Here is a 16659-nt window from a genome sequence, read left to right on the forward strand (position 1 = left end):
ACAGCAGGTTAACAAGTCAACCCTGACCCCCTTTTTTGTTTTTACGTCAGCTTTAGATTTATGAAAGCCTCCTTCCAAAATTATCTTAAAGTAATACCCAGCCTTGTAAAAATATGTTTTTAATAATTAGATGTTGGCTTAGATCTTGTTTGTGTGAGTGTTTCACCACATACAATATTTAACCTGCTGAAGATTGCAGCTGTAACCTTTCTCCTTGTGACAGTTTGGTGTTTGTTCAGTGTGTCTGACCTTTAAAACTCATGCTTGCAGTAGGTAACTCTTCATTTGTCACCTCCCTGACTTAAGTGAAAATAATTTCATATTTAATTTATTTATGGTGTTTGTGTTGTAAACACCTAATTGAAGTACCTGTAAGAGCCTCTTCACATCACATTTCTTGAAAAGTTTGATTTAAGCGTTACACTGCCATGTAATGACTTTAAGCTTAATTTGTATATAGTAGATTTTATTCAGATTTTTTTTGCATTTTCTGACCTTACTGATGCCATTTCCTTTCAGTGTGCTATAAGTAAAATGTATCCTCTATCTAATTTGCACAATTAAGATTCTCAACGGGTTTCTAACCAAGTTCTCCTCATTGAATGTACCAGATTTTCCATCTGCTTTTTTCCCCCTTGCCTTTAATCTTTCTGCCAGTAGGTGGAGAGAGTTCTGTCTCGTAACTGCTTCCTGCGTAAGCTGTATCAGTGCAAATCTGTAATATACATTTAGCGCATGCCTTTTGCCGTGACTTGAGCTTGTGCAGAATTGGTCTGAAGCTTATGTGAGCCAATAACTAGATGTAAACTTATAAATAAAGCCAGTAGCATTTATCAGCTTCAGTAAGTATCAACACATAATGGGAGTGTGCTACATATAGAGCTCATCTAGGGGATAGAGTTGATATAGATTCAGGTGCTGACAGAAGTGATTCATTCATGAGAAGTTTATAATGTAATCCAGTAAGGTACACTTTTCTTTTTGTTTTCTCCAATTGTTGCTTATTACATTTTTTTGTTGTTGTTGTTGAGCAATAAAGGTTTAAAATATTAAACGTTGTTGAAATATTCATCGGTGGCATTACAAGCCTCCATTTCCAATGTGTGTTTACTGGGTGAAGACTAAGTCATTGTACGACACGGCAGCTGCTCTGTGTCTTCTCCCTGACTGAGCTCCAGCACCTGCAAAGCTCCTCTGCTTACTCACCATTTTTCTTCTGCTTGCTTGTCCTTGACTTATTTTTGGACCGTTCTTGAGAAGTGGGGCAGACGAGCCGTCCTCTCCTGCTTTCTGTCGGTACATAAATACCGCCGCTTCTGTGGAGCAGGATGTTATTTAGGTGCTCATTAGAGCACGTCTTGTTTGTGGAAAGTCCCTATTTATGTTGTCCCCGACAACTCGCCACGAATGTATTGATGACACAGTAACAACTTGTTCTTGAAGTGGCTGGGTTACTTTTCAGTGAGTTTTATAGTTTGATTGGCCTTCAAAAGTCCCTTAAGTAGTGAATATAGTTTAACTGTGTGTCATAAAGCTCCACGGAGGAGTTGATGAGTGAGATTGTTTTTATTTGAAGACTGAAACATGACAAGTGAAGGGATAAAGTTGTGGCGAAGTTTAAAGCAGAGTAATGTTTAAAGGCAATATTCCAAGCCTGGAAAGTTTTACAGGATATTTTTCAATCCATAATCTTAAAATGAAGACTATATAGTGCACTCTACCTACCAATACCTGGTAGGTAGTGTGCCAGGTATTGGTTGGACAAGAAGAGTAATGCCATTAGAACAACTTGTTGTGCACTCCACATATTCAACCATTTGGGAAGCGTGGCAAACAGAAATTAAATTTATAAAAACTGTAGAAAATGGCCTTCCAGCTGACATTTGGAACAAGGCGGTCTGCTCAAATTTAGCTTTTTAGGTATAAATATAACCACTGGGATGGAAAATGTTCTTTTTTTACACTTTAATATTTATTGATTTTTACAAAAACGGAAGACTGTATACAACAGCCTTGATATTTCTTCTTAAAATAATTGTCATTCAAACATTCATTAACATTCATCCTGATCCAATGTTCTTGATTAGGCAGGTCAGGCTTCAACTGTATTTATAGTATTTTGTGTACCACTTTGTCAAACAGAGCCTTTCAATAGAAGATGGTCATTTCTTCTGTTGAGATTTCTTCTATAATCCTGATCCAATGTCCTTGATGGCCTCAACCATCTTTTTATTTTTGCCTTTTTACTTGTGGCCAGCATTACCTTTGTCAGAAACATATCTTCTTTCCTTGCCACATCTGTTGTATTATCCAAATGCATCACCAGTCAAGCACAGCCCAGATTTTTAGTCAATGTCGATCAAACACGTTCCCAATATCCAGTTACTTTTGTAGCTCCCAAAAATATGTGAATGTTTGGCTTTTACTTTTCCACATTGTCGCCAACATTCTTGTAATGTAGAAGTCTGATTACTTTTGATTTTGGGTGTTATAAATAATTGTGTTAGATTTTTCCAACAAAACTCCCTCCATTTGTCATCTGGTATTTTAATCATCAGATGACAAATGGTCATATGCTGGTAGAAAACTTGAACTGCCCATCACCCTGAACACACTAGTCCATCTGTGAAACACAGTTGTGGCACCATACTGTGTCAATGGCCGTCTTCAGCAAGGGCAGTAAGGCTGGTGAGAGAGGGACATCAGGATGCGGCAATACTGGACAGAAAAACTGGTAAAACACTTGACTGGGGCAGAGGTTCTCCTTCCAGCAACAAATCTATTTCAAGGTACCACAAAGTCACTTATTTTTCCAAACGATGTTTTAATACAAATGGAGATTGGTCAAAGGTATTATGTGCCCTTGTGGCCTTAAATGTTTGGAGCAGTCAAATCTTGAATCTGGTTTAGTGAAACATTACTGCTCTGCCGGAGGCATCTGGTGCGTCATCGAGTAAAGGCGAAGAATGCTGTAGCACCCCTGGTGACATGGCATCCAGACTTTGGCAGCTCTAGAATGGCATGGCACAGGGAGTGGTGGGAGGCAGGGGGGAATCCGCATGTTTCCATGGTGACGGTTCCTGCGTTAACATCCCAGAATAGCTCGACACATTCTCTCTTTATCCTTCCATAAACTAGTCTGTTGAACATCACTATTGTGTTTTCAATATTTCACCAAGATGGGTGTAATTCATAAATACAGTTTCCACTCTTCCTCTTATATCCTTCAGTTTTCTGCCTCCATGCTTTTATTTTTTTTCCTAGTTGTGTCCCAAGATTTCCCTTCTGACTTCCATGCAGACACACACACACACACACACACACACACACGCTCACGCTCCCCTTTGTTGTGTCGGACTATTTGGTCGCTGCAGAAACCATGCCACTATATTTGTCAAGCGTTGACATGAGAGAAGGTCACTGGAGCCTGAGCTAAACAAAGAGGAGTTTGGAAGAAGGTATAAAGATAGTAGGTGTTAACAAGGTGGTGAAATAATAACAGAGGTGTGTCTGAATAAAAAGAAATGAAGAAAAGAAGCCACATAACGGAACTGTTGCTGAAAAGCTGATGATGGTTTCCTCACAGCTATGCACACACATCTTCTGTTATCACACTGCCTGGTAAAGTCTTAAACCTTATTTCCTACTTTGCTTTTAGCTGGACAGTGGTTAGGTGGTGCAACGTTCCTTGGAGCTAGCTGAAATGTTGAGTCAGAAGTATTTGTGATTTCCAAAGCTCTCAAAGAAGACGATACTGCGCCTGAACTGGCGTACAAAGTATTCATACCCATTGAACCTGTATTTTGGCACGTTACAATCAATAACTTTAATTAATCTTATTGGGATTACATATGTTGAGGGTGTTATGAATTGTAATTTTGCATAAAGGTTTAAAAAGTTAATTTATGACCAGAGCACATTCTTCCATATGTTTGCTTATAAATTACTTTCTTTTTCTCACTTTTGAGCAAAGGTCAAAATTATGGAGAGCACGACTGTTAGCTATTCTTTCTCCCAGATGAGCAGCTCCTCCAAAGTTACAATATGTCTCATGGCTGACTGTTATTAACACTCTCCTTGCCCTGTCTGACAATGTAAGTGGACAAAAATCTCTTGGCTGTGCCTTTTCTGTGTTTGAATAATAGAGTAAACGATGACAAGTGAAATAACCAAACACCAGAATGTCGTTTAGTTACGTTACCCTGCATTTAAATGTTAAATGCGACAGAATGCTGTGTCCCTTGATCTTCATGATGATGATTGTTCACTAAAAGTTTCTTAACAAAACCCTGAGACCTTCACAGAATAGCTGCCTTAATAATGACATTAAATTATGCTCGAGTGACTGCATTTACTAATTAGGGAACTCCTGGGGACAACTGGCCTCTATTTTGTTTAATTCTGTTTTGCAGAGAAAAGAAATTCATGCCACACTTGTCAGAGTTTCAGATAAAAAAAACACAAAATAAATAAATAAAGCTCTTTTCTTTCCACTTCATAATTACGTTCTACTTTGTATTAGTCTGTTACACAGTATCGCAACAAACTGCGCTGACGTCTGTGGCTGTCGGATGACAAAATGTGAATGGGATTAAGGATAATGAAAACATGCGAGGTACTTTAAATGATGTATAATGAAACAGTAGACCTGGCTGGCTGTTAACCGTAAGTAACTCCAGAGGTTCAGTGAGCTGCATACTGCGATAGTGGGAAGTGGGTAATGTGCATAGGTATGAGCGTGTATGTGTGTTTGGGTATGCTGGATCTTCGGGGGCTGAGTGGGATGCCAGTGAAGGGAAGGGCAGTGGATGGCTCGGCCCATTCCTGTGATTTAACATGACACCACTTGCACTAAGACTGCGACAGCTGCACACGCACATGCCGGCCATTCTGTTTGTTGTAGGGGATTACTCTGCGATAAAAGCCCCAGTGAGCTGCAGCGTGGCTGGGGCAGAACTACTGTCCCCATCCACCCCCCCTTCCTCCTTCCCCCCCAACTCCTAAACTTTTGAAAGCTTTCTCCAGGCCTCCAGAGCCCCCTGAAAACACAGGTGGGGCGCATCTTTCTGAACCGTCATGAATGGGAGTATTCTGCTGACCATCAGCCAGGCTGTAGTGGTGTCATATTGCCGTCAGACATCAATCAAGTGGGTCTGCACTGAAGCTTATGTAAGGTTCATTACTCAACAGAAACGCCACAGCACTACGCGGACACTTTATTCACTTTTTCATCATCAGTTAATCCACCTTTACTAAGATATAACGTACTCATTTCCAGTACTTTGTCTTGTTTCATTGTCAAAGTTGTGAAATCACTTGAAAAATCAGTGTTATTAGTGAGAAACAGACTGATTTTAAAGGTCCAATGAGGGGTGTTCAGTTATCATGGTGATGGTAGCCATTAGTCTCTGCCGACAGATTATGGCATCTGCTGCCGTCACTATGGTGACCATAACCTCTGAGTTTGCCAGCCTTTAAACAGAATGTTTTTCACAAGCCGTAGAGAGACACTCTGTGCAGTCTCAGCTGAGAGACAACAGATGATGGATTTTCTTCACTATATTTTTCTCTCCTGCCTCCTGACAAAGCAGACGTCAGTCTGAGGTTTAAGGTTTGCTGACCACTACTCTTTGTCTGCTGTTGGAGAAATGTAAGATTTCATTCAGTATTGATGTTAATTAACCTCATTATTGAGGTTAACAGATTGTCTTTCAAAGTGAAGATGTGAAGGCAAATTAAGCAAACCTCACAATTACCCCAAATTACATCAGACAGACAGAACTAGTATTACGTTTATGGACCTGCATTAACAGGCCTGGTCCGATCACCAGAGTCGAGGTTTCAAAATCAGGATTTAATTGGATGCTAGGCAAAGTGGTTGAGTTTTCTCCAGCTCAATAAAACATAGAGAAATACAGTGGTGCCCCTCCCACATAAGATGCTGCACATTGGAGATCAGCTGGTTTTGTTCACGAGAAACACACATTTGTCTGGTTGGAACAATTTCAGTTTGTAAAAAACTAATGAACAAAGAGTAGGATAGATTTAAATAGAAGAAAACAAGGTTATGACTTAAATAACCTTGTTTATGTAGGTGGCATAATGACTAAGATTAGTATAACTGAACATGGATTTTTGAAGTTGGTCTGCTCTGCTGAAAGGGTTAAACTCTGTTCGGTTCTCAAAAGCCAGTGGGGAGTGTTGTTTAGCACGTGATACAAAAATAACCCCCTTTGTCTTCACTTTGTATCCCCTAGGACCAGAGAGGCACCTGGATTACCCACTGCAACTTGTGTGAAGTTAAAATTTTATTGATGTAAATACTTGCAGTAGCTTATACAACTTTCATTTCAAGGTTAAAAGAACATTATGAGTGAAATTTAACTAAACCCCTTTCAACCTGTTTACTAGCAGATGTTTTTGAAAAATGTCGTGTCTGAAACGGCGATAAGTTTGCTTGAGGATAGCCAAATAAATTCAAATATAAATGAATATGTTTTGGTACATTCTGTATATTGTGAGAACTTCTTTTCAGCTAAACGGAGATCAAACCCCCCTGTGCCCTTGTTCTGTCGCTGGGATCCGATCTCCCTGGACGGATGTCCTGCTTCATCCACCTTTGATTAACGCTCTTTCTCTGTTGTTATCTTACTCTCCTCTTTCATATCTGAGATTTTCAGACGGCACTCAAATGACGGCTCTCTGGGTCAGCGATGATCTTGAGGCTAACCTGGGGTGAGGAGGGCCGATCCACCCGTCCCCGTCCGCCCCCACCCCGCCGTCCTCAGCTGTCCCGCAATGTGTTGCTGCTTGTCACTGAGGAGAAGTGGGACACTGTTGCCAATGACAGGGCAATCCCTCCAGACACACACACACACAGTCATATGAACACAGAATTGTAAACAACTGAGAATTTATTTCATTTTTTTTTAAGCATTAACAGTTAAGTCAGTAATTTTAAATAGAACAACTATTTATTATAGGTGAATGATGTTTACTCATCTGAACATTAATAGTTGTCACAAGAGTAGAAAAGGGATTTGGTGCGAAGTCCTCTAGTAGGTATTGATATTGTAGGTAAAAATGTGTAAAAAGACAAAAAATAATTTTCTTATTACAAGAAGTATAATTTCACACTAAAGTAGTGTGAAAAAATGTTTCATCTAAATTATGATTTATTCAAAATAAGCTTCACATTAAGAATATACTTTTTTCAATTCGCCTGTAGTACTTTATATATATATATAAATGTAAGTATTTTTTTAGATGACACAAAGTTCTCTCACAAATGAGAGACACGTAAACATGCCATTTTAAATAAGAGTTATGTATTTTGATCTTTATAAATCAGGACAAGAGAATACAAGAGAATAGCTCCTACCTCCCACAGGGACATTTAGTTACAAAAATATAGTAAAGATGATGTTACCTTCTGTGAACAACGTGAAACTGAGGCTGAAAAATAAAAGGTGAAAAGACATCTCCTTAACAGATGTGAGATGTTTCAAGAACAACGGAGGGGGGAACAGTTTTATTTCGCTTATTTGCATTACCATGGAAATGTTATGTCACAAGAGGCTGACTTGTTTTTATTCAGTGGGTGATTTTAGTCTGTCTTACTTTCTAGCATCTTAAGGACTACGTATGTTCATTCTAGTGGGGAGTTGCTTGCATGTTTGATGCTCCAGCACACGCTCGTGCACACACTTTCTAAGTTTTGCTGACAATGGATTAAAATTACAGAGGGTTATGAGTGACTCTGACACACTGTGGACCCCCTCCCTGCTTCACCCGTGAGTCCAACACAGGCGTCTTTGTGCTCCCTCCACCATCAGTGAAGATCCATCACAGACTAACCTGACAGCCAACGGCAGGCCTCTGCCAAGCTCCAGCTGCACGCTCTGCTTCAAGCCCGACGCCAAAACTTCAACTGTACACACTGAACATCCTGCCGGCTCCGGTGATATCAATACTTGAGCTAAAACAAAACATCCGTTATCGCTAAAAAAAAACTGAAACGGTTTACATGTTTTATTTTCGCTTAATTTTTTTTTTTTGGAAGATCAAGAATTTACAGAGATGGGTCAGGAAGGAGAAACCAACAAAAACAGGGAGAAATATTGTATATGTAAAATTTTACCTATTATTTCCACAGGTAAAACAGAATTTCTATTTTTTGTGCACATTTTAAATAAAAAACTAAATATTGACTGATTCATGTTTGGCACTTTCTTCTGCTCCACCTTTAGTAGCACCGTATTGGAGACCTTTGTTGTATTTTTAAAAGTTAAATATGGCCCCTTTCTCACTCGATGGAGGATTCCAGCTGCTCGAGAGATCAGAGCATCATTTTTGTCATATTTCTCATTGCATAAAGCGATGCATGTTTTCTAGGTGTGCTCTGCAGGGAGGTTGTATCAGGGAGCAATCTCTGAATGCCATCCAACCTTGAAATGCTAAGAATAAACTTTGGTTTTCACTTGTTGAAATAATTGATGCATACATGATCAAGATGTATATAAAAAATAAATAAACTACCTGTGCGCCCTTGAAACATGAGATAATTTTTAAGCTGTACAATTTTAGATGAGAGCGTAATTTTTTAAAACAGAGTCTTAGTTGTGCCTATTTCTGTCTGAGGTTTCCATGTCATTCCTGGATATGAATTTGTTTATTTCCTTTCATTCTCCAAAGAGACGTTTGTGAAGTTAAGCAATGATTGTAAAATTGACTGAGTAGGCACTTATCGCTTCAGTCATTTGATTACTTACACATACGTTACACGAATTCTTATTAATCTATTGTTGGATTTTATAAGAAAGAACTGGTGTTGCAGTCTGACGTAGAAAGAGCAGAATGGCAAAAATTAAAGATAAAATTAATGATTACGTAAAAGAGAAGCTGAACAAATGCTGCATTTTCACTTTAAAATAAAACAGAAAACTATCCATCCATTATTTTACACGCTTATTTTTAGAAGAGTTATGAGAGGTGCTGGTGCTTATCTCCAGTGGTCAACGGGGGAGAGGCGGGGTGCACCCTGGACAGATTGCCTGTCCAAAAAGAAAAATATTTAAAAATCTTCCTAAAACTAATCGCTATGTAAATGCTTGCACTTCATTTACCACAACTTTCACCACTTATTAATATGTGGTGTATTGTATTGTTGGTTCTTAGAAAAAACAACAACATTTGTTCTGATTTTCCAGTTTCTGTTAGTTTTTTCATTTATGCCCAATTAATGTGTCACTAAAATGTAAGAATTTTCGAGAAAGGCCAATTGGTTCAATATACCTCTCTCAATTTGCCACCAAAGTGTTTGCATGTGGCTGCTACAAAATACCGCATCCAAATTCTTCTGCCACCGGCAAGCATTTCCTGTTAGCTATAAGTGTTACAGTGATAAATCTACGACAGTGATACGAGATACGCAGGGATGTAGCACATCTTAACTGGTGCCTGTCATTCCGTTGCGGCTTCTCTGCTGCTGGAAGTGTGTGTTTTGGCTATGCTTCCATGCTAGCGGAAGCCACTCAGAATTAGCTGCTGAGCTATGAGGTAAGACGTGTTCTGGGTGGATTAACACCTGCTGGCTAAGCTAAAACTATGACCGACTGGAAGAGGTCAGGAGAGCTAAAGCCATTTCCTCTGCACAGTGGTCTCATTTTTACCCCTTGGTTACAAGTAGTAAATTGAGCCAGACTAATTTTGGTGCTAAACTTACTTCTCTGTTCATGCCTGCCCAGACCTGCTATATACAGAGCTCAGAAGTGACACTTCTTGCATCACATTGTGCAATCCCCTTGGAAGGAAAATAAAAGAATATGATACCCAGCAACAATGTAATGAGCTTCAAAGAGTTCAGGATTTTTGAAGTAAGGTTCCGTCAAATTTTATAAGCAGTTTATAGCTTACCTACAGTAGATAACTCTCACAGCTTCTTTATTAAGTATGAATCCATATTCATTAGTTCCTGAGGATGAAACTAGAGGCTCGCGCAAGAAGGGCTGCGACCAAATTCAAACTCTACCATCTTAAAATAACTCTAATCTTAAGAATGTCATTACAAACCTTTAGATATTCATCACATTTGCAGCAGAAAGGTTATTTATCTAGGAAAAAATTATTGTTTTATTGGGAAATTGAGATTCCCAATAAAACAGCAATTATTTTCCTGTGTGAAACACTAAGAGAACAACTAAATCAAGTCAAAATAAAGATAATTCAAAAAATCAATAAAATAGGGTTCCCAAACACAGCTATAGAATTATTGCCTATTTACACAGCTTTATTTTTACTCTGGTTACTCGGACCAGAAATGTTTTACATGTTCCATTCTGACTATATGTTTTACAAATGGGGATCAAAATATGGCACCACCTCCATTTTTTTTCCCACAGAGAAACCAGAATTATATTTTACTTTTAAGATGTCAGAAGTACAAGTACTTCAGTCTGCAGGATAAACAAATCTGGATGTCTTAAATTACATTTTGATGAATTGTTATTATCTCACTCTCACCTACAGTCCACATCTCTCTTGATGTCATAGTGGTGTTTGCAAGTGCTCTTTTGTAATATTTGCACAGATTATAAAGATTAAAGCCCTTGAAGTAAAGGTAACAATGATCTTCCTGTGTCAAATACATAAATAGAACATCACATGTAATTCCCGTTGGAGTAAGTAACTAATTTAAAAGGATGGCAGTGAAAAAAAATTCATTTCAAACTGGACCAACTTTAGGATTGGTCTGTAATTTACACATAATCTGATTGTTATTACTCAGAAAATGGTGGCAGGAAGCAGTACTCCACCAGTGATCTTCTTGTATGAAGCACAAATGAACACAGTCACATCTGAAGCTTTTGCAGTCAAAAACAACTACCAAATAAAATAGTAGGGCACAGTAAACACTCATAAAATAGTTTAATATTTTGCCATTCTCACAACTTTCCTTTCTCTGTCAAATTATTTCTCTGAATGGGAGTATTTTACACGTTTCTTACAGGAAAATTGCTAGTGGCGCAAACCCTTCAAACTCCATTTCACGTTCAAGTAATCGACATCTTCTGTGTACAAAAGTCCCCAATGCAAAAGCGGCAACGTTCATAAAATACTGATCAGTGTTGTACCACGAAAATATGCTTTTATCAGATTAGCTGTTTGCTTGAGGCTCTAAGAACAACTAATCTGACTTTATACAAAATGAAGAGTTATTTCTTACAGGTAACATATTACCTATAACAACCTTTTCACAGCCTTTTCGTAGAATCTCATTCAAAAAATTACTCTCCCTGTAATGCCACCACGTTTACACATTATCACGGATGTTCATTGTGAACCTGACATTGCCTTTGTGACCTAGTTTTGAGTAAGCAACTATCTCTGGTCACAAACATCTTCTCGTCACTACAAATTATTCGATCCTAGTAGAGGTGACAGCTGCGTCAAGACGCTTCCTACCACATTGGCTCCCCCCACCCCGTCCCCGTGAAAAAGCGCCTTTTTGTTCCGCGTCATGGAGGAGAACGCAAGTCTGGGATTAACTTATTAAGGCCAACATCTTTGATCTGAGGTTATCTCTTCCATTTCCACGGCAACTCGATCGCACTGTGGCTTCTTAGCGCACACGCGCGCACGCAAGCAAGTGCTCAAACCCACACACTGAAACACATGAATGGGCCTTAAAGCCCTAGAGAGCATGGCCCAAAAGAGATGTGAAGTGTAGATGTGCAGCAACAGCTAACCATCGTGTCAGGTTTCTGGGGGCTCATGCTAAATTTAACCCTGTGATCCTGCAGAAGGCAGAGGGGTTTAAATGCCAGCCTACAGTTGCTCCACACCAGTTGTTCACCACACGTCTTCCACTCATCGCAAACTCAGGCCAAGGGGAAGACAGCGCACACGCGTACAGTCCAACACACATCCCAGAGGCAGGAACGAAGACCACTCACTGAAGAGCAGCGACAAACGAAGCAGGGATTGTTGCCCCCTTTACATCTAGAGCACAACACGGGCCAATATGGAGCTCTTTGAGACCAACCCATACTTCTTTCCTGATCAGCGATTTTATGAAGGAGGGGACAGCTACTTCCCCTCTCGCCTACCTGGGACATACGACCAAGCTGGTTACCAGGACAGAAACTCCATGATGGGCTTGTGTGGGAGTCTTGCTGGAGGTGCCAGCGTCGGAGTCGCAAGTACTGAGGATAAAGCGTCTCCCTCCAGCCTGTCACCTCATTCTGAGACCCACTGCCCCGGTCAGTGCCTGCCCTGGGCCTGTAAGCTGTGCAAAAGAAAGACTGTGACCATGGATCGCCGGAGAGCAGCAACGCTGAGGGAGAAGAGACGCCTGAAGAAGGTGAACGAGGCCTTCGATGCTCTGAAGAGGAGCACCTTGATGAACCCCAACCAGAGGCTGCCCAAAGTGGAGATCTTGCGGAGCGCCATACAGTACATCGAACGGCTACAAGCTCTGGTGTCCTCTCTTAACCAGCAGGACACTGAGACGGGACAGCAGGGACTGCACTATCGACCCACCCCGACCCAGCCCAGAGTGAGTACAACAGGAGTGGGATAAAGAGAGCCAAGATGATAGGCGAAGGTGGAGAAAAATGGCTGAGAAGTTGTTGTTGGGAAGTGAGAAAAAACAAGCTGTAGAATAAAAAATAATAAAGTGGGTGATTTTTAGGTGTCAGATGTAAAATTTTTCTAAATTAACAGACTTATGTTTTAGTCAAATATGCACTTCTCAAACTAACACGGCAGGTTTTGAAAACATAAATCTTTGGCGCTGGATTTTTGTGTGTGCAGTTTTGCATTGTAAGTGACTGACAGCAACTTCTGCATGCGTGTCTTTGTGCTAACAGGTGTCGTCATCCAGCGAGCCCAGTTCGGGGAGCACCTGCTGCAGCAGCCCCGAGTGGAGCAGCACTCCGGAGCAGTGTCCGCCGAGCTACAGCGGTGAGGGTGAGCGCGGACGAATATGAACCTTCACCGGATCCCGCAAACATATTAGTGCTTTGCCGACGGTACTGACTGTGATTTGGTCTCTCTCTCTCTCTCTCTCTCTCTCTCTCTCTCTCTCTCTTTCTTCAGATCTCCTGAGTGCTGCTGAATCCCCTGAGCAAGGGAACATGCAGGCCTTGACTTCCATTGTGGACAGCATCTCTGCTTCAGACGGAGCTGTGGCCTTTCCTGTAGACATTCCCAAATAGATCTTTCAAAACAGATGTAGATGCACAGAGATCCGTAAAATTATAGAGGAAAAATAGCTAATCGGTGATGCCGTTTGACTGGAGTACTTATTTTGTTTTAGTGAATCTACAAACTTTGGTTTTCTGTCTTATGCAAACGATCAAAAATCGGAATTAATGAATTATCATCGCAACTCTACTGGGTCTACTGGCTAAACTGAATTCCTCCTTTTACAATGAGGCCTTATTCCCTGTATTACATGCCTTATCCTGTGGTCCAGTCCTGTTTGTCAGAGCTACAGATGCTCAGTCTAACTTGAGATTCAAAGATTCTGCTGCATGAACCCAAAATCCTAGTTATCTCAGTGAATCTCTGTTGAACCTTCCTCCAGACTCACAGATGGATTGTATTGTTCTAACTTAATTTAAATTTTCCTCCGTATCTTTGATTCTTTTTGTGTGAGTTTAATGCTTTAAAAAAAAAAAAGAATTTATTTGTGGGGCCAATATGTACCATGGCAGTTTTGACCAAGATCTGCTTAATTTAAACAGGTTATAAATGCTTTTGTTGTAAATACGTTCCCCTTTTTTTTCTACAGAGTGGTTTTGCCATTTTATTTTTTATCTTTGCTAACTTATTTTTTGACTTTTATAACTAAGATTGTTGTGTATTTGTAGATGTTCTGAAAAGTGATATTGTTGTTTTAATTCTTGGAATAAAGATGGTTTTCAATAAGCTGTCGTGTGGCTTTAAAGTACTGAGGACTTAAGGAAGGAGCAGTCACAATTCTTTAAAAAACAGCTTTACTCATGTCTATATAGTGTCATAAATACAGTACTTTTTTTTTTTCAGATGGCCAAATAATAAAATCTTGATTTGTCAGCATTGTTTCACACCTGGAATAAAGACACAGTACTCATAGCTGCCACATAGCACATTACACCTTTTAGACACCTTGGAAAAATCTGTAAAATAAATAATAATAATCATCATCATAATAAAAAAAGATTGTACAGCCATCCAGCAGTTCACGAGTTCATATGCTGTGTTCTCATTGGAGGAGTTGGTCAGCTGGGTGTATGGACCGCCCGCTGGCATTTCTTCACAAAAACTGACCATGAGGTGGTAGAGCAGGATAAGACATGTCTCTGTCAGTTACACTGTCTTGCAAAAGTAATCATAACCCCTTAATCTTTTCACATTTTCTCACATTACAAATAAAACTATCAGCATATTTTATCAATTCGAAGTCATGTGTACTAGAATAAAAACCTTAAAAGCGTGGCATACATTTTGATTTAGATCCCTTTGCTCTGCAAAGAGCAAAGGAACACAACAGACGGATCAGAGATGAAGTTTGTGGAGACGCTTAAAGAAAAATCTGTAACACTTTATTTGAAGGGGTGTGCATAAGACTGACATGACACTGTCAAAAACATGACATAACACCTGTCATGAACATGAAGTCTTTATGAATGTTAATGACAGTTGTCAAGACAGTTGCATGCTTATGTAAATTATAATAATTTAATGCAAAGTTGGCACTTTTAATGGACTTTCAATGCAACTTTTAGAGCAACTTTGCATTAAAAGTGTCATTTTTTACCGAATGACACTTCTTGATAACTGTCATAAACATTCATAAAGACTTCATGTTCATGACAGGTGTTATGTCATGTTTATGACAGTGTCATGTCAGTCTTATGCACATTCCTTCAAATAAAGTGTTACCGAAAAATCTCAACTGCAAACACACAGACATGGCTAAACTGAAAGGGCCAAGCTGGAGAAGGAATTAATCAGAGAAACAGCCAAGAATCCCAAGCAATTTATGCATGAAGGGTGAAATAAAAATGCATGCCACACTTTTCAGACTTTCTTCTGTGAAATATTTTTGAAAACCACAAATCCTTGTTCTGTCACTACACAATTTTGTGCTAGTTCAGTGTTTCTCAACCTTTTTTGGGCCAGCGCCCCCCTAGCCTTTATCCAGGTCCCTCACCGCCCCCCACCAAAGATTTTGTAGGATACTTTACACTGACTATTATTTTATTATTAATATTACTATCACTATTGTAGATGTTTTGATTTTTATGCTTGTTTCTGTATTTGTCATCAAAAATAATTTCAAAAAGAACAAAAAAGTCATGGGAATAGAACTTATTTTCACAGGTGTCTACAAAAACTGCAATGAACATTCAACTTAAAATCGGTAACAGCAGCCAATCAGAGTGGAAAAAATATTATTATTCTTTGCCATTTTCTAGTTGTTAAATATTCCACAAAATAACCAGATAAAAAATGTACAACATGCCAGTTTAAACTTTGATCTATTTGCAAAATGACTGAGCTCTGCAACATTAAAACATGGATAGAACTGTAACTACATTAATCATAGCTCTTCTTCTCTTCAGTGTTTCTGTGGGTTTCTGGTGGTGCAGCTCTGTGCTGCCTTCAGGAGAATGGGACATCAGAGTATCATCCATAAAATGTCACCCACGTGGCATTTACTGTGCAAACCAGAGCTTTCAGTGGAAAAATAAAAGTTCCAGGTCCTTTTAATGCCATACAAATATGGGACAGAAACATGGATTATATCTTTATATAGACCTGTCTATTGATTTATAGATTAATAGTTTTACTGGACAGAAATTACAAAGAACAAATCTGGTTCTTAATCAAATTCTAATGAGTCAAATTGAAAGTGTCATGGAGTCATCAGCCTCATGACATGAACACTGACATGAAAATAATATTGATGAAGAAATAAATATATCAAATCTAATTAAAAACATAAGTTATAAGTTCTTTACTGTTATGGTCTGTAAGATACATTTATTCTCAGTACTAGATATGGTCTTAAACTCATGGCATTTCAACAATATTATTTTACCTTTTATCTGGAAATAGTGTCTGTTTATTCTTACCATACGGTCCTCTGTATTAATTATTGCTCAAAAGGTCTTGCCATACCAGTTTATTCCTCTGTATTTACTTTGGTTTCTTAGTTTATTCTTGCAATTTATTCTTCATTCATTTCCATTTAGTTTCATTTGATTATTATTCTCTGTTGGTTTATTGCTATGTCCACTTTAGTTTATTTCCTGTTGCTAGATTTATTTTATTGTTTATTAACCACCAGTAATCTTCACTCATCACCTGCTGCCCCGACTAATCGTCATGTGTTTCACGTCATGTGTTGATTTTTCACTGTTCAGCGTTGGATTCTCTGTTTTATGCCATAATTCACATCTAGTTCGTCGCTCCGTTTTATGTCCCGTTTCTCCTGTTTCAGAGTTTTGCGCAATATGCTCCTCGTTTTTTTTTTTTACCCCCTAAGGTGCGCAGCATTCGGGAAACATATCGATGGGGAAAAGGCAGACTGACATAAACCTTTTAAAACAACGGAAACAATTTCTGCATTCTGATTATTCCAATTTAAAAGTGCTCTGGTACCGTTGT

The 16659-nt window shown here is 39.2% G+C and overlaps 1 protein-coding gene across 2 annotated transcripts; it reads left to right on the top strand.

Moving 5' to 3' along the window:
• The first annotated feature begins 939 nt into the window (after nucleotides 1-939).
• Nucleotides 940-13932, top strand: myog (myogenin). 2 transcript variants are annotated; one of them, XM_008409275.2, is made up of 3 exons: nucleotides 940-12556; nucleotides 12870-12963; nucleotides 13099-13932. In XM_008409275.2, exons 1-3 carry the CDS (start codon nucleotides 12023-12025, stop codon nucleotides 13215-13217), a joined length of 747 nt encoding a protein of 248 aa, XP_008407497.1. In that variant the 5' UTR covers nucleotides 940-12022; the 3' UTR covers nucleotides 13218-13932. The 2 variants fall into 2 exon arrangements, with proteins under 2 accessions (XP_008407497.1, XP_008407496.1); XM_008409274.2 differs by having other exon boundaries at nucleotides 10226-12556; nucleotides 12870-12969.
• The last annotated feature ends 2727 nt before the right edge of the window (nucleotides 13933-16659 follow it).

This window comes from Poecilia reticulata, linkage group LG5, assembly GCF_000633615.1.
Source record: "Poecilia reticulata strain Guanapo linkage group LG5, Guppy_female_1.0+MT, whole genome shotgun sequence".
Lineage (NCBI taxonomy): Eukaryota > Metazoa > Chordata > Actinopteri > Cyprinodontiformes > Poeciliidae > Poecilia > Poecilia reticulata.

Coding starts and splice junctions, on each gene's coding strand:
- myog (XM_008409274.2), top strand. CDS start 12,023: ATGGAGCTCTTTGAGACCAACCCATACTTCTTTCCTGATCAGCGATTT. Junction 12,557..12,869: donor CCACCCCGACCCAGCCCAGA/GTGAGTACAACA, acceptor TTGTGCTAACAG/GTGTCGTCATCCAGCGAGCC. Junction 12,970..13,098: donor GCCGAGCTACAGCGGTGAGG/GTGAGCGCGGAC, acceptor CTCTTTCTTCAG/ATCTCCTGAGTGCTGCTGAA.